This window comes from Marmota flaviventris, chromosome 11 (assembly GCF_047511675.1).
Source record: "Marmota flaviventris isolate mMarFla1 chromosome 11, mMarFla1.hap1, whole genome shotgun sequence".
NCBI classification, from domain to species: domain Eukaryota; kingdom Metazoa; phylum Chordata; class Mammalia; order Rodentia; family Sciuridae; genus Marmota; species Marmota flaviventris.
In genome coordinates this window covers 65,168,478-65,187,779 of record NC_092508.1, presented here as the reverse complement: position 1 = coordinate 65,187,779, position 19,302 = coordinate 65,168,478, and the positions used below count along the sequence as shown (strand labels likewise).

The 19,302-nt window shown below is 31.9% G+C and overlaps 1 protein-coding gene across 1 annotated transcript in view; it reads right to left on the bottom strand.

Annotated features, from left to right (window-relative positions):
* Positions 1-210: 210 nt before the first annotated feature.
* Scn7a (sodium voltage-gated channel alpha subunit 7) overlaps positions 211-19,302 on the bottom strand; it is an 82,241-nt gene continuing 63,149 nt past the window's right edge. The window contains exons 16-25 of the mRNA XM_071619115.1: positions 18,879-18,984; positions 16,883-17,037; positions 13,241-13,414; positions 11,792-11,899; positions 9,732-10,010; positions 8,948-9,001; positions 8,414-8,551; positions 6,708-6,812; positions 6,123-6,393; positions 211-3,341 (exon numbers count right to left, since the gene is read on the bottom strand). Of these exons, the coding sequence (XP_071475216.1) occupies positions 2,275-3,341; positions 6,123-6,393; positions 6,708-6,812; positions 8,414-8,551; positions 8,948-9,001; positions 9,732-10,010; positions 11,792-11,899; positions 13,241-13,414; positions 16,883-17,037; positions 18,879-18,984 (2,457 nt within the window). The 3' untranslated portion in view covers positions 211-2,274. The remainder of the gene's footprint in view (positions 3,342-6,122; positions 6,394-6,707; positions 6,813-8,413; positions 8,552-8,947; positions 9,002-9,731; positions 10,011-11,791; positions 11,900-13,240; positions 13,415-16,882; positions 17,038-18,878; positions 18,985-19,302) is intronic.

The window sequence follows — 19,302 nt, the reverse complement described above, 5'->3', positions numbered from 1 at the left end:
ACATTTCGTCAATGTATAGGGGCTCTGGTAAGTGTATTAACATTTACTTTATTAAAAAAGTGTGGTAAAGAAACCTAAGTGTTTCTAATCTTAAATTTTGAGACTGAATAAAAAATTTTTGAGTAAAGTTTTTTTTTTTTATGTTACTATAAAAATCACCAACGTGACTTATCAAATAAAAAAGAAAAACAAACAAATCTTACTGTCATTAACAGATTGTCTTTATTATTTTCTATAGTTTCTAAAAAGTAGAATATATTGTAATATTTTGTTAAAAATAAACCTTTACACAGTTTTTGGAAGGTTAGTGGCAAACACAATTTACAAGTAAAAGTAATAATTTTCAGACTTAAATCAGTTTTTTTTTTTTTTGTCTTTGTTGAATTTATAGAAGCAAGTTATATTACAGTGTCAATCTCTGAAGCAGTTTCCATACTAAAGCATCCCAAGAAATGGAAAGGAAGAAGCCTTGGTAAAGCACCAGCTATCACCATGTTGTAAGTCAACACTGATTGCTCTCTGGTCCCCATCTCATGATGGAGAGCAAGAGGAGAAAGGGAAGGAATATGTATAGAAAAAAATTGAACCCTGAAATTACATTTACTTAGGGGTCCCTCAAAGGCATCTTGGTAAGGTTATTAAATTTTTGAGGAGCAGAAATATAATTGTTAAGGCTCAAGATCATGCATTTATAATAAAAATACAATTACCAATATGTAAATAATAGGCAATGTCATACTATATTTTTAAAGCTTGTTATTTAAGTCAACAGTATGCAGGTTTTTCTTTTGAATCCTTTAGGACTTTGTAGGCACATTGAAATTAGTTTTCATAAAAATGGAGTAAGTACCAGATTCTTGAACTACATGTATATAAATGACTACTTTTTTAATGAATAACTCCCAAAACAAATTTTTCTAACTTTAAGAATAATTTCAATGGTGAAAACTAACATTTCAAATTTTAAAGTTTCTGAAATATAAAAAATTTATAAATTACTTTTGTATATGATGAAATTAAAATGCTTAGAAAGAAATGAGTAAGTGAAACTTAATCTGCATATACTAATGCTATTAAAGGATGACTTCCATTCTCATCTCCCAATTCACAGCCCCTAGAGTTCGAATGCTCATTTCCTTTTTTTTAAGCTATGAGGACCTAAATAAAATGAAAAGCACTTTGGAGTGGCTAGTTTTCCAAGGAAGATCAAGACACTGCAAAAATCACTACACACACTGGTAGGTTTCAGCTCTTCTAATCGATATTATAACATGCATTTGCCAAGTCATACATACTTAATGTTACACTAAGGATAAATGGGAAAAAAATAGATTTATAATAAGATAAAGTTGGGTCCACTAATGTATTATTTACGGTATCATTTTAATAAATGTATACTTTGAAAAAAAGTGAGAGGAAAATGTAGGCCATAATGGCAGTTTCATGGATGGATGTTCTTCTGTTCTATGAATTCATCCTGCTGAAGAACTGGAGCTTAGATAGAACTAGAGGAAAAGATAAGAAACCAGGAACCAAGAACAATAATTCCCATTAATTAATTCCCATTACCAGTGGGGTGAAGAGGTGGGAAGAAATAAAGAAAAGAAAAAAAAAAAAAAAACAGAAGGTAGGGCTTCAACCCATCTTTCACAAAAATGGTTCTAATCAGCTTGAGAGTCTCTGGGATTGATCTCAAAGGCACTTCCTAAACAACTGCACCTTCCCTTGACCCAACTGGCATTGGTTTAAGCAAGTTGATGATATAATGCTCTGTAGGATTTCACTAGTTTTGTGTAAGGTTATTTTTTGTGATACCATAAAAATTGCCAATCTAACTTATCAAATAAAAAAGAAAGCTTATATTAAGAGAGCCCTTCTTTACCTGTAACTAAGTCATAGTAGTGGCAACTAGAAGACCATTAAAGCAGATGTAAAATGTACAAGGATACCTATTTGGCTGGTAATCTTTACCACCACCTGCATCCGTCCTCTATCGTAGGCACACATCTAATGAGCCATGCAGGCAAAACGCTGGATTATCAAAAGGTCACTTACTTTAACTGCAGCAATATTTAAGGACTGTCTTTCTTGATAGATTGGTTTGACTGAACAGAGGTGAAAAGTGAGTTTGGCATGAAGACTTGTGAACAGAAGCTTAACACTTACCAGCTGTAAACAATTGATAGCTTCACTCTCTCTGATGGTTGTTTTAATTTCTTAAGCTTTTAGCATTTGGGGGATATATGAAGAAAGTAAAGAGGTGATAAGTAGGGATTAGATCTGGCTTTGAATAGTTGATTTTTCCTTAGCTTTGTCAAAATAGACACCTTCTTTTGTAGCTTGGACATCTCTGTCACCATTTATTATATGAATATCTGAAGTATTTTTGTCATTTTGCCTCAAGCGGTAACTTTTATAAGCACGCTGAATAATGGTGGCTGAAACTGCCTCTTGTTTTCGTTTTAGAGTAGTTGTAATTGGTTCATATGTGATTTTAAAAGGGTTGGCTAATACAAACCCTGATTCTACCTCGGAGAGGAGTTTTTCCACCCTTGCATCTTTTCCCATAACTCTTTTAGTAAAAGCAAGTAAGATGTCAAGGCAGTGGATTCTGTCTCCAACAGCCATGGGAAGATCCATAGCAATGAGCTGGCCCTTGTTTGGTTTTGCCATGAAAAGAGGAGGATCAAGAGCAGCTGCAAAGTCTGAAAGTTGACTAGAGTCTATGTACTGTGTCCTATCAGGGTCAAACCTTTTCCATACCTGAAAGAATTTCCTAAAATCATCTTCACTCAAGGTCCTGGATTTTTTCTTAGAAACAATGCTTAAAAACTCCATAACCACAACAATATACATATTAACAATGACCAACCATGATATGAGGATATAACTGACAAAATAGAAAATCCCCACAGAAGGGTTACCACAATCTCCTCTAACCTGAGTCCCAGGGTTAATTTTATCAGGATCACAGTCAGACCATTTACTGTTGAAAATTGCATTGAGCATACCATCCCAACCAGCAAATATTGTAACTTGAAAAAGACAGAGCATACTGCTGCCAAAGGTTTCAAAGTTGGACACATCATTAATTCCAGCTTCTTTTTTCACATAAGCAAAATTGTACATTCCAAAGATCGCATAGATGAACATGACCAGGAAGATGAAAAGACCAATGTTCAACAATGCTGGGAGGGACAGCATCAAAGGAAGCATCAGATTATGGAACACCTTTGGTCCTTTCCCAAGACGCAGGACGTGGATGATCCGAGAGAGAAGGATCAGTTGTACAAGTGAAGGAGGCACAAGGTAGTATCCTGTTGTCATAGGCACAAACAGCCCTAGGCGCGGGAAAAGAAAGAGGAAATAAAACTGTTCAAATACAACTGTATTTAGAGAAACTTATTTTACTCTTACTTGCTTTTTCCTGTATTTGGTTAATCCTTTATTAGTCCTTCACATTTAACAGCATATTAAAAGTTTGGATTAGTCAAATACTAATGGTGCTAATGATAAGGGTACTTAGGAAAATTTGGAAGAGAATTCTTGTGGACTATCATCTTAAGAATTTTATGGATCAAGTCTTTTTTAAAAAAAAATATTTATTTGTTCTAATTTGTTATACATGACAGCAGAATGCATTTCAGTTCATAGGACAAATATGAATCACAATTTGTCATTTCTCTGGTTGTACACGAAGTAGAATCACACCATTTGTGTATTCATACATGTACCTAGGGTAATGGTGTCCATCTCATTCCACTATCTTTCCTACTGCTATGCCCCCTCCCCTTTGCCCTAATCAAAGTTTCTCCATTTCTCCCATGCACCCCCCTACCAGATCCAGTCTTTCTAGAATCACAGATGATTTGGATTCATAATAAAGAACATCAGCTGTATTTTTTCTGATTATTTCTGTATCAAGAAAGTTTGTTCAATCCAATCTGCACTAAATGCTAATAAAGGCATCATGCAGATATTCAAAGATGAAGAACATGATTTCTAGAACACTCTATAATCTGTTACCAGTTGTAGACATTTAAAATTATTACAATGTAAGTTAGAAAGACCTAGTTGATAAATATAATTACAGTAATGCCTGGAATTCAGTGATGTACAGATTGTAATTTGTTTTCTCCATAAAGAGTGTTTGAGTCCCAGGAGTTTACATGTGAACTGAGTATAGAAGCCTTTCCCTGGCACTTAGGGATGGTTTGCTTTGTGTCAAGAAGGTGGTGGAGGGGAGAATCCTGTACAGTTTCTAAATGAGATATTATGCTTTCTTACAGGAAGAATCCTGCCTCATACTGCCGTAAAACTTGCTCATGGACTCAGGAGACATTCTTCCAACCATTCCCGCCTCTCTCTGCAGAGCTTTAGAGAATCTTCCACTCTGACCCACACTCTCATTTCTCCTCAATCTCCCAAACTCATCTTATGTAGAAAGTATCCTCATTTAATTTTAAACAAATTGTCTTCACATCCTCACTACTAAATTTTAAAACTCTTTTTCTTTTCTAAAATCTGAATTCATCCTGTTGACATTATTTCCCAGGCACTAATTTCAAGTGCATGCAGCTCATCACCCTCCACCTCCAACTCCATGTTTCTCAGGGAAGAAAGATGGAATAGCATTTTTTCTATCTTCTCAGTGAGACTTCCAGACACTTCTCTTTCCCACTATGTTTTTTAATTAAAAAGTAGAATAAAATTCTGAAACTCTGTGGATCCTACCACCATTCAACTATACCATTTCTACCATTCTTTGGCTCTGCAATCTACTCATTGCACCACATTTATATTCATTAAAGACTTCAGGAATTGAGTCATTTCTGTTCCACCCCAGAATCTTCTACCACAGCCCATTCAAAGGCCTGTCTCTGAGTTTCCAACCTTTCAAACTTTTATAGTTTTTTTTTTAATCATTTAATTTCAGTAGTCCATATGTACAACCCCATTCTTGACCCAGGATACCTGACAACCTTGAAATCTCAAATTCATTTATCTTTTGGCTATAATATTATTTTATCCCCCTCCCCAACCCCAGTTCTCTGATTGATTAATAATTTCCACTTCAATCTCACAGAGTGCTTTAGTTCTGTAATTCACCTGTTTTCTTCCTGTTACCTCCCTCCTGACTTTATGTACTCTTCTATCAAGTTTTTTATACTTTTTCTCTGAATAACTAGTTGCATTAATTCACGTATCCACTGAATTTTCTTAAAGTACAGATGGGCAAATTATTTATCTACATTTTCCAACAACAAATACATAGAACAGTGCTTGACACAATGAACTCTTCAATATTGTCCACACTCTCATGGAGTTTACATTTTGGTGTGTCATAGAGCAGTAGACAAAGAAACTTCTTTTTGCCTGAAGCACATCCATAAATTTCTATTTGAATTTTACATTTTTCTCTGACCTTTACTTACTGGAGGTGCTTCTCCCTGTTAGGCTGCTATAGCACCCTGCATCTCCTTTACCAACCTCAAGAGCACAGCATTTAAATGCACTATTCAATTATCTGTAACCTTTAATAGACTATAAACTGTGTGCATGCAGAAATTATGCCTATCTCATTGATCACTGTACTCTTGCATATAGCACAATGTCTATTCACAAAAGAATAATTTTAAAAATGTTAAATAATTGAGATCTCCAAAGTAATAGAAAACTAGCAAACAACTAATTTAAACCTAAAATTCTCATATGTAAAAGTTAAAATAGTTTTTTTTTTTTTTTTTTTTTTTTTTTTTTTTTTTACTATTAGAGGAAACAGAACAACAATGAGCTTGACAAATCATGGCATTCTAACACATAAAGATCCTTACAGTATCATCTAGAAAATGAATGCATGTTTTATACCGAATGTATAAACCAGCATTTATCTAGTGGTTTGTGATATGAAATCTTTGCCATTGGTTCAAGAATTGTATTTTCAAATATTATCTGTCAGGCATGTAAGTATGTATGAATGCAAAAAAAATGTGAGATTTTTATGTTGTGAGTAAGAAAGTTTCTACCTCTTTTGCTTCTTAAAATACTAGAGAATTTTTTTTTATGAGAGTTTTCTTGAATTGATATTACTACAAAGGAAATTGTGACAAAGCAAATCTTACCTGTAATGGAGAAAATTACCACCACAAAATCGAAAATGTTCCATATGATTGTGAAATAGTAACAATGGAAAGAGATGAGCTTCAGTATACATTCTATAGTATACAGTATAACAAAAATTGCATTGATCCAGTAGTCAGCAATATCCATTTGTTGACTCTGTTCATCACTTTGGATCATAATGGTTACTGCTTGAACATGGATAAGAACCATGATGATGATATTAAAAACTTGATTTGTTACCAAGTCAAAGATAAAGCCTTGGAACTTATTCTGTGAATAAAGAAAATAACTTTAATAGTTTTATTAGTAGGTTAAATATTCATACACATAGTTTTTAGATTCTACAGCTTTCCTCCTAAAATAATTAGGAAAATAAGTGAGTCTAAATTTTTGCAAACTACAACGACAGTGTATAGTGAAAACAATGCACATGCAAAAAAAAAAATAGTCATTAAAAGTTTTGTCAAGGAACATATTTTACAAATATTGTCAAAATAATTTGTTAAGAATTTTGGAAGCACACTTTCATTAAAATAAAGTCAATCTTTTTAAAGCTTCAAAAAAAGATCTAGACTTCTTCTTACTCTTGGGCGAGGTACTGGTCTAGGGGAGTCTTCATACATTAGCCTCTTCAGTTTACGGTACTGTTTCCTTTGTTTTACTGTTATAAAGATATTTGAGCCTCCTTGGTAAAGAAATGAAAGAAAAAGATGTTAAAATGTCATATAATCCAAATTTTCCCTTATAGAAAATTTGAGAATTATTTATCTAACTTTGGCAAAAAGCTTAAATGTAAGAAACTAAATCATGTTTGAACATTTTCAACTTTGTACAAAAATACATACAAAACCTGGAATGCTGGCAATGAGTGAATGAGTGATATTGAAAAACCTTTTTTTTTTTTTTTTTGTATTTCCTGTGTGCAGCTAACGCTATTTTTCTCCTTTCAGTCTTTTGAGGCCCTTTCTCTTTTTAGAAGTTTACTAAGGATGGCTGAACTCAGCAGATAAAAGTAAAGCTTATTGTGCCCTTTAATATGCAGGGATGAAGAGAATTGGTCAAATATATATTTTCAAGATTCTATGTTGCTTTGCTTTATAGATACTATCAGAAAATATTTTTATTATTATTCCAAAAGTACCTTGTGCTGACTTCATAGCACCGCCTACAGCTGAATTGTTTTTGTGTTTCTAGTGCATATAATTTTATGATAATATAGGAATTAGGAATTGTTAATGCCCTAAAATAGAACCTGGTCACTTAACACTGACAGGAGTCAACAACAGGTAGTACAGAAGCAAAGCATGGGAAGTTACCCACAGCTGGAAGTGGCCAGGAAGCTGAAGCACCCAATCAGAACTGTGTTTGATCGCTGAGCTCTCTATTACCATCTGATTAGCAGAGACTCAAAATGTTATACCAGATTTTGCACGTGATTTAGTTTGATGACACAGCTGAAGATGAAATTCCAAATTAAACCATTTTTTTCTTTTGATGTTTTTGAAAGGCTTTTTGACAGTAGAGCCCCTAGTAGGGCATCTATATGGACTCACAGTCTTTTGAGGTCTTTACTTTTGTGGCAGCCCTGAAGGGAGTCTTTGTGCACACAAGTGGTTGTTCAATTCTGTCTCTGAATTCTCTATTCCTGGGTTTGAGTACTCCTACTTAGGAGGCATTGAGTATATTGGTGTATACTTCATATATTTGAGCAGATACACAATATTAATATTCATTTTCCAGCACATCATTATTTATAAAATATACATATAGAAATACAGGCAATTTTTAACTTAAATTTTTTTTGTAGTTGTAGTTGGACAGAATGGCTTTATTTGTTTATTTTTATGTGATTCTGAAGTTCAAACCCAGTGTCTCACACATGCTAGGCAAGCGCTCTACCACTGTATAACCCCAGCCCTAATTTTTAACTTTTAATCTCGCTGTGTATATATTAAATACTGAAATCAATATAAGGAAGAACATTACAGCAATGTGCAACAATGTGCAAGAACATCAGTTATTTTTTATTGCATTTGTACCAAATAAAAATGACATCGAGGACTGAGGTTATAGCTCAATGGCAGAGTACTTTCCTAGCATGTGGGAGGCACTGGGTTCAATCCTCAGAACCACATAAAAATAAATAAAATAAATAAAGATATTGTGTCCATCTACAACTAAAAATTTTAAAAAATTTAAAAATGACATTGAGCTATGTGAATCGGCATTTTTATAAATGTGTTTGTTTTTTTTCAGTCATTGATGAACAAAAAAGGACTATTATACTTATCTTTATTTTATGCTTGTTGAAATTAGTAATAATAACACTGATCAGCATACTCAGAGGAAGAAATAATCCAAGGATAATGAAGCTGATAAAGTAATAATACATGTAGACGTTGTACTCAAAATCAGGCTGCATATTAACCTAAAATTGAATTTTTAAAAATTAGTAAAATATTGGTGATAATTTATGTAAACCTAAGATTCATAAAACAATTTAGGATAAGAAAGTCTAACAATGTTATTCAAGGTAATGTTTTCTTTTTACTCTCTGGTAAAAAGAACGCTATTGCTTTGCTTATTTAAACTCTAAAGTTTATTTATTTATTTATTTAATTATTGTTATAAAATATGGTAATCCCTCAAATGGGCCTGTTGGGACTCAATCATTACATATATTTCTGGAAGGATTTAATTGCCCATGAAATACCCAACCTGAAATATTAAATTTCTATAAATTATCACCTATCTCTTGTGCTTGTGTTACAAAAATGATTTTGCTTGAATCTTAATAATGCCTTTAAGATTATATGGTACTTACACCAACAGAATCAATTGCTGAATTCATAATAGTGATCCATCCATTAAATGTTGCCTATAAAAAAATAATATATATTTAGTTCTTAGGGAAATCTGTATTTCATGGCAAATAAAAAGTACAACTCAATTCGCTATTAACACTTTAAAACATTTGATACTAAAACTTGCCATACTTCAACATATTGGATAACTGAGGTATTTAGCTTTTTAATTAATATATTATCTGTCAGTTATTTTACTCAGTCTATTTATAATTAATACTAAAATATTTTAAAATAGTTTATATTAAAAAAAGAAAAATAGGGAAATGGATGGTAAAGAAGTGCATGCTGCCAAATGCCAGAATTACTGATAGCTGTTATAGATGTGATTTTCTGTGAGATAAATAAGAAAGGAATGTCTGTCATTTAATGTCTGCTAGATACTGGGTTTCCTTAGTAGCCATTTCTGAAAGTACCAAATAGAAAAATACTAAAGGCAACTCAAGTAGGACCAAGGAATTGTGGTCATGTGACCACATGGTCAGTGATGGTGGAAGCAGGTTTGGCCAATATCTGCTATTTCTGTTCTCTTCACTTCTTCCTCCCAATAGGGCAGGAAATTGTCACCTCTGTCACTCCAAATTATAGTATGTCTCATAAAACTTCTGCCTTAAATAGCAATTGATAAAATATCTTATAACCAAATGTATTAATAATTCATATCTTGTCCTTGACATTCAACTTACAACGTGGATGAACATATTATTGATTTAAAAAAGAAAGAAAGTTCAAAAGGGTACTTACTACTTGAAGCAAAGAGAGGAAACCATTTCCAACATTATCAAAATTCAATTTTGCATTCTCCCATGGCATGGATTCATTCAACACAAGGTTTTCACACTGACTCCGATTCTTGACTTCAGATACAGGAAACCTTTCCTCACTTATTGGGTCAATGCATTCATAGAATGTGCCAGAAAATAAGTGTACTCCCATGATACTAAATATCAGCCAGATCATAAGGCAGACCAGAAACACGTTCAGAGTGGGTAAAATTGTTTTTATCAAACCTCTCACAACCACCTAGCATATAAAAAAAATGAACATGCGAACTTTAGCTCAAAAATGTAAAATTTTTAAATTCTAATTACATATGTAATTTATTATAATTACATAATTCAGCTAATTTTTCACAATTTGGTTTAGAATCAGAGGTAAATATCACCATATTGCAAAGTTCCATGATGTGGTTAATAAAATCTGTTTTATAGTTATCAACTACAATTACTATTTTAGATTTTTGTGTTATAGGTATATAATATTTAGAATTTTTCTGTATTTGCTACATAAACTGTTTCTTCCCCAACTCCAATAAATAAAATACATTTGAGAAATACATAGATCAAACCTAAGTCTTGTTATAATGAGTCAACCAAAGATTCACATGAATTATAGAAATAAAAATAATATCATATTGGCGTATATATGCCAATATATATTATATGTATATAATATATATTGGGTATATTGGGTGTATATGTGTGTGTGTATATATATATATATATATATATATATATATATATATATATATTGGGTATATTGGGTATATATATGATTGGGTAAATATATTGGAGATATATATATATATATATATATATATATATATATATGTAATAAAATATTCCCAATAGTGGTAGGGCACTTCATTGCATGAGATAGGCTCTGAATTCAATCCCCTGAACCACTAAAAAATATACACAAATGTATAATAAATGTGCTTGTGATTCATATATGTGTATTTATGTATATTCTCTATAAAGGTGTTAGTATTAAATTTTCTGATATTTTTAAATATATATTTTAAATTACATATATTTCTAGTTGAATTCTCACTTCAATTTTGATGTAAAAATGCTTTTGATCAAGCAGAAAGATTTTAAGTGTTAAGGTTTCTTAATCAATGACACTTTAAATGTTAAGATAAAGTATATAAATTACAAAGTTAATGCAGCTTAAACATAAATAGGTTTTTTATTCAGTCGTATCATAGAATTGAAGGTGTAATATTGGGTATTTTTAATTAAGTACTGAGACTAATGTTAAGTAATCTACATAAATAAAAATGTAAAATGCACATATATGTAAATATGTAATAAAAGGTACAATTGGACTTTTCCTTTCATTTCTGCACACAATTGACCACTGTTTATCTGCATACATATGATTACTGTTCATGGTGACCATAGACTCCATTGTTTCTTTTAGTTTGAATCATATGGGATTTCTATTACAGTGCAAAAGATGAAACCCTGGACATTTTATATAAATGAATCTATTTGTACTCTCTATATGGGTTAGAAAAGTCTTTAACATGGTAATGGGGGGAATGACAAGTAAAAATTAATAATTTGTGATGTCTGATTTTAAAAAATTTAATTTATTTTAGAATTCAAAGTTTCCTCTCATTTAGTAAATAACAACTTTGTGTGTACAATATTTTCACAATTAAAAATTTAGCTATCAAAGTTTCATTTTCTGACAGTTACATATTTAAAAATTGAGACAACTCCACTAACATGTATTTATTTGAGTTAGAAAGGTATTGTTTATGAAACAATATTTTCCCTGTGGATTATTATGGTCTTTTCACTCAGCTTTATTAGTTTTCATATCTTATGAGCAATAAGGACATAAAATCTCAATAAACATAACCAATATATACATTCCCCTCTATTTTCATGCTATAGGCTATAAGGTTTTTGTTATATTGAAATTGATGAAAAGACAACAAATCTTGTTTATTCACAGAAATTTAATAATCTCAAATAAAAACTCATATATCAGTCTAGAAACTTTATATTTACCTTCATTCTTTCAAATTGAGATAGAACTCTGAGTGCCCGAAGGAACTTAATGGAAGTAAGTGGTTTTAAATCTTCCCGAGTTTTGCCTAATAAGCTAAGACAAAACACCTGCAATATTTTTTAAAAAGAGTTAATATGAATCTTAATTGAAATAACATATAAAATAAACTTCATATTTATTATAAAATAATAGTCAAAGCTGTCAATAAAACTTTGAAATATTTTCAGATGTTTCAAAATATTATTATTTATTGACAGAACAAGTTATAAGATCATAATTGTTAAAATCACTTAAAAATATAAAACTTTTTTTTCTGTAATAAAGAGTATAACATTAATATGCATATGTACTTATATTCTTTATGATGAAGAATTATATTTATAATGATATTTTACAATAAAAATTAAATAATCAATTTTATAATTATTTGCAACACAGTATTTGTATATGATATATGCATTAAAACAAGATTTGGAATATATTCATATATTCACCCATGTGTAATTATGATTAATAAAATATACCCAATAAGATTTCATAAACCAGGCCTCAAGAAAGATATGAATATTATTAAGTCAAAAGTACAAATTACAAAAAGTATAACTATGTACTAAGTGATTTTAAAAGTAAATATGTGTAGATAAAAATGATTAATGTTTGAGAAATATTAATCAAAATTGAGCAAGGTGATAGAGCTATGATTACATTTTATTATATCTTCATGTTTTCTAAATTTTCAAGTCAACATAGATGAACATTTTTTTCTTTATACTAAAGGGAGGATGATCTTGAGTTAGGCTTTGAAGCATGGGAGTCATTTATATAAGCAAAGAGTGGTGTAGACATGTAAGAACAATGACTAGAAAGTGGGAAGGTGATTTTGGTAAAGTGCAGTTTGACTGGAGTAGAAGATAAATTTGTAAAAATTAATTTAAAAGGCAGAGGTCAGTTATTGCAAGCCATTAATTGTAGGTTGAGGAGTTCCCTATTGAGGAGATCTCTCTCTATTGGCTTTAGAATGTGGAGTCATTTGTTCATTAAACACAAGTTTTGAATTTATTGCAGTGGTCCTAATGAGAAATTCTGGTTGCTTGCTATAATACTTACTCAATTGTGGATATTATTTATTTATTTAAAAGTCAACTCAGTAGAATTTAAAGACCTTAGGAAGCTGTTATTTTCAAGATATTGTGCAACAAACCTGTTCTGTTAGCAGTGGATTCATAGGTATCACAATAATCCAGGAGCCTAGTCCTGAACTTTTAAAATTTTAGAATGACAAGATGAGGATAGATGTTAAATAGATAAATAAAGATGACATGTGAGCCACTAAAAAATGTACAGAGAAGGGAAACAGGAGCTATAATGAAGCAAAAGAATGAGATATGAAAGAGTAAAAATAGGAGTAAATCAAATAGCCTTTAAATATTTTTTTATAAGATACATACAATGACAACCATGAAGTCCAGCTTGTACCAGCCATTGGAAAAATAGGCTTTGAAACCATATGCCATCCACTTTAGAAGCATTTCAAGAATGAAGATGTAAGTGAAGATCATGTCAGCATACTCCAATAAGATTTTAATAGTCTTTCGTTGATCTATATATATATCTTCAAAAGCCTGTGGGTAAAAAAAATTAAGGATTTGCCTAATATAATTTCAACAAACTCTTTCACATGTAAAGGAATGAAATTCTATCTCAAATACAATAAAATGCATAACTAAAGAAGAAGGACACTTCATATTGATCAAGGGATCGGTCTCATAAGAATAAATTTGTGTGCACAAAATAAAGGTTAAGAAAATATATTTAAAATTGAAACCAAAAGGTCTAGAAAAAGATCAGTCATAGTGGGGAAAAATTACATTCTTTTTATAGTTAAAAGTACAACAGAAACAAAGTATTAACTACATTAGTAAGAATATAGCAGATGGAGAGTCGATAGAAATTACAAATGACATAATTGTATCCAATACATCACATCACATAACATATTCTTCAAAAGTACATAGTGTATTGATTCTGGTGTTGCTCACCAAGGGCCCCTTTATTGGGAAAATCTACACATTCCATAGTGACTCTGAGTATTGCTTGATAACACACAACTGAAACTCTCTGGAGAATTGCATCTACCATACAAGAAGGAGGCCAGATTTCTCACCCAGGAGCAGATTTCCACTCCAAATGGGATACACATCAGGCAATGGCTGATTGACACAGAGATGCTAAAGTCATCAATCTTTTCAATGAAAGTGGAGTATTATTGTACCCTCCAACTGCAGAGCTTCCCTGTAAAATCAAACTGAATCTAATATTGTTTGAGGAGCATGAAGAAACCTTAATGACAGAAATGCCTTTAAAAACCACTTAAAAAAAAAAAAAAAGATCTACCTTCTCTTTCTGTTCAGGCCACCAGCAGAATAAAGAGTCAAATCTCTTCATAAAGTAGCTAGAGAAGCACTAATATTGCTAAGGAAGGACAGGGATTGTATTCTAGAGGACTTGGTTCATAGGTAGGATGCAGTAATATATGCTGAAAGGAAGTGAGAGAGTCTGCCTGGGATCCTGAGGAGCTGGGTATTACATTCCAATGCTGCACAAGAGAGTAGCACAAAATGAGGGTCCAATACAAATCTATGTTATTACAATGACTGAAGTGAGATCTGTGTCATTGGGCTAAAATCAAAGTGTTAGGGAGGATGATTTCTTTTTTTTTAATGTATATTTTTAGTTGCAGATGGAAACAATACATTTATTTATTGATTGATTGATTTATTGATTGGTGCTATGGATCAAACCCATGTCTCATGGTTACTAGGCAAGTTGCTCTACCACTGAGCTACACCCTCAGCCCTAGGGCTGATTTCTTTATGAGGCTCTGAAGAGATAATCTATCTCCATTCTTTTTCAGCTTCTGAGGACTGCCTACATTACCTGGCTTGCATCATCTCCCTTCCTCTTCAGAGCATCTGACGCCAGGGTAGGCACTTTCATCCTCATATCATCTTTTCTTCTGACTCTGACTCCTCTTGTATCTTTTTTGTAAGGACCTCAGTGATTACATCAGGTCCATATGGATAATCCAGGGTGATATCCCCAGTCTAAGATTCTAAATTAATTATATCTGAGAAGACCCTTTTGCCATATATTAATATTCACAAGGTCTGAGGATTATGACATGAGCATATTTAGAAACCATTCTTTAGTCTACTACAAGCTTGATCAGAGAGGATAGAATATAAAGCTAGATAAAAGGGCAAATATGTCGATTATGCAGTCACTCTCCAGTGACAGTAATTAACATCATATTCATCATTATATGATGACATCCTATAAATCTCATCTTAGGAACAAGAAATAGTAAATTCTCTAGATCTTTTGGAGAGACATACATCTTCTAAAACTAAGAAAGACTGACAATACCAGTGGGTCTTTTCATGTTTGAAATCAAAAGTTCACATGAAAACTGTTACTTTTCAGTAGGGCCTAGTGCAAGAAAGTATTCTAAAATAGATTTGTTACATTCTAAGTAACAGTTCCCCTTGAGCCATGTAAAGATACCATGATGCTTGAAAAAAATCTGTGATGGAAAAAGATGTAGGGAAGAGCATCTAGCAAGTCAGCTTGGGTATTTGTTCTTCCCTTACCTTAACACTGGGAAAAGTGGAATCAGAGGTTTTTGATCCTAGAATAGGGCATTAGAAGACAGTCTGTCTTCACTAAAACTCGAACTAAGATGTCATATGGTAAATTTTGTAGTAAGATGAAAAGAAAGAAGTTACCAGACTAAAGGAATAATTGACTCCAATGATCACAAGAAAGTGGGATGTTCCAAGATGCAAAGAGGAAGAAATAAACAAGCACAGAACTTTTTGCACATATTATTATAAAGTACAAACATGGATAAAAGTGATCTATGGCATTTGACATCCACAAAATGACTACCACTTGGAGAGGGGAAGTAATTTCAAGGGGTGAGAGTACAGTTCTAGAGTTTCAGTTATGTTCTGTTTATCAATCCAAGTGACAATTACACAGGTGCATTCACTCTATGTAGATCATTGATGCTGGACACCCAAGACATGATGTACAGTCTTCAGAATGTGTGCTAAGCATCAATATAAAGCTTACTTTGAAAAGACATTAGTTGCAAAGTCTGGTTCCCAACCATGACTTCAATGTCTTTGCCCTATATCACACAATTAACTAGTTCTTGTATATTCAGATTTGACCTATTTTAACCAAATGCAACCAAATTCACTACACATTCTAGTCTTCTTTTCCTACATAAAATGCAGCATGACTACATATTATACTAGACCTTTCTTATTTTGCTTTACCATATCAAGGAGTATTGCAGTATCAGTATGCATTTGGCATCATTTTTAAAAAATAATTGCACAGTAATCCATGAGGTCATTGTAACATACTAGAAATGCTCACCTATTATAGACTTTCTCCCCACCCAAACTTTACTATTATTAAAAAAATCTTTGTAATGTTTTGAACAACCAATAAAAAAAAATTAAAATTAAAAATAAATAAATAAATAAATAAAATCTTTCTGTGAATAACTTCTTTTATGCAATTAGTACATGTTCAGATATTTGTAGGATAATATTCCAGAATTACGATCTTTGGGTCAAAGGGTAAATACATTCACAGTTCAAAGGCCCTTAAAAATCATGTAATACTTCCTTTCTGTTGTGGAATAGGAACCATAGTACCACGACAATATAACAGTTTTGAGTACCTAAATTATTAATTAAAACTTTATTAAAATCAGGACAATCAGGTATTTTTTTAATTTATTTTTCCCGCTGTAACTCATATATTTTGAAATGACATTATTGATTAAATCTTTACACTTAAATTTAATATTCATATTAAATGATACATTGATGAACTTTCCAAGAAAGTGTAACATAAAGTTTCTAAAACTAAAATCACAGAATGTGATGAAAGTTGGTGCTGTACTAAGTAATAAGTATTCTGGGAAAAGAAATCTGGCAAGGTGACTTTCTGAAAGCAAGAATTATGAAACATTTGTCCCCATTAAACATCACTCAAACGGTGGGCTCACTTACCAGGGCACCTGTGCTTAGCAGAGTCACGAGGCCAATGAAACACCTAAACCAACTGTTTTCTACTATCTTGCAGCAGGTTTTCCTTATGTTCTGCCAAATTTTTGCTTTCTTGGATACTCTACTGATTTGACCAGGTGAAGATCTTTGGTCAAAACCTGTCAAAAATGAAACCATCCAGAACAAGCATGTAGCAAATGAATGGAAAGAAACATCTCAAACCTTCTTCTCTATGCCTTCATAATTATTTATTTATAGACTCTAATACAGCTGGTCTCATATTTGTGAACATTTGATTGTTACCTTTACTATAGTGTGTATAATCACTAAGGAGAAAAAGAAAAGCTTAACTTGTTGGCTCATTAGTAGGAAGAGAAAGAGTTGGAAAAGGCAGGGTGACTTAGAAAATCCCCTCACTATGCAGGACAATCTGAGAATAGAACTAATTCCTTGCTCTTACAATTATCTTCTGAACATTGCATTTTGATATCATGTGACATTCTTGTTTAGAAACACAAATTCTTTTAAGACGTTAAAGAGATATAATAAAGTGTATTGTTTCAATTTTAGTTCTTGGTTGGCATGGGCATGGGAAATTGGATTGTGACTATTTAAGGAGGTAACAGGGTTATGGAGTACGTTGTGGGATGTGTGTATGTGTTTGAAATTGAACTTTGCCTTCCAGTCAAGAGAGTTGCAAGAAGAAAATGATAGGCTTAAAAGTGGAGTGATTAACAGGTGAGAAAATGAAGAAATGGATGTGGGTGGAATTTAAAGTAAAAACATTTCATTTTACAATTTTGCTCAGTGTCAAATTATACATCTCTAGTCAAAAAATACAGGACATGTTTCTTCTTTGTCTTAGATGATAAACAACATAGAGCTTAAGCTGCTGAGAACAGATTATTATTGTGAAGATAGAAATTTGAGTACTTAGCAGTTCCATTTTGATGACTTTTCAGTGATGTCAAATGTTCAAACCTGTAATCATTCATTAATATTGCTAAGAAACGAATTTTAATTATAAGTAATTGAATGGTGTGTGCTATATACCTAGTGGGTCAGATTACTGACTGGAACCATATAGTAGACACTTCTAATATTCATATGAAGCATAGAAGTGTGTCCTCATCATGATTTGTTTTCCTATGAAAGCTGTAAGATGTTTTCATGAATATTTTAAATATTGACCTCAATCATGAGGTATAAAATACTTCAACATATAAATATGTCCACTTCTATACACACACACACACACATATTCACTTCAGTGAATGCACATACACACATGTATTTTTCCAGTGCTGATTTAACTATGCTGATTTTCTGTTTTAGTCCTAAATCATGCTCTATTTTAATATATATAGGTACACAATTAATAGTGTAAAATTAAATATGGACATGATGAGTTTTACCTAATATTATTTATAGCATGATCAATGAAATCAACATCATAAACAATATTTCACTGCCATACCACTACTCATGCTTCTTTTCTACATTAACTATAAGACAATTCAGTAAATGCTGCTGCTGCTGATGATGATGTTATTTTACTGAATGGCTACTTCTTCCTTGGGTCAGGTTCTCTTTCTCTTCTGAGATTATATGTACATACACATGCACACATACACACTTATTTAATATTTTAATAACCCTAGGGGGCTTATAATTTTGAAGATTAGGAAACAGAGAGAAGATAAGTAAATAGTACACATTTGTCTGATTCCAGAGTCAATCTTTTCAACCACTACATTAGGCTGTCTGGGAAATAGGCTCTATCCCTCTTTCTCCAATGTTGACTTTTTTCTTGAAATTTTTATAAATGTCTACCAGGATTTTGGATAGTGTTCATGCATGTTAATATTTGTATCCCTTTGCAAAATAAATAAATAAATAAACAAACTCTTTACATTAAAAGTCAATTCAATGGTATTATTTAGATTAAGGGACATTTAGTCTAATTTCCATAACATTACCAAAGAAACATTTGTCTTACCATTTTTAAGATACTTTGACTTTTCACATTCATATACCATTTCCTCTTCTTCAGAGATAGCAATATCAACGGTACTGCATTCAGATGAGCTAGATTGCTTTATTTTCTAAAATAAAGACCCACCAAAAGAGTTGTGAGTTTAATTTGCTCATTGTCACTAAGTTTCATTTCATTCACTTTCAAAAGTGAGAAAAAATATGTACAGAAAGAACATTTTTAGGTTTAAAAGACTTTAGGCCAATTTAATGATACTGAAATGTGCATTTATTGGTGTGAGTTGATGTTTTTAAACAAATAATGTATGCTAAAATAACTAGATTAAAATGAACATTTAGGTAATAACATTTTGTTCAAAAATGCATAAACTATCACTCAATTTATGAAAGGATTTGGGATCCAAAGTTTTATTAAGGCTATTAACAAG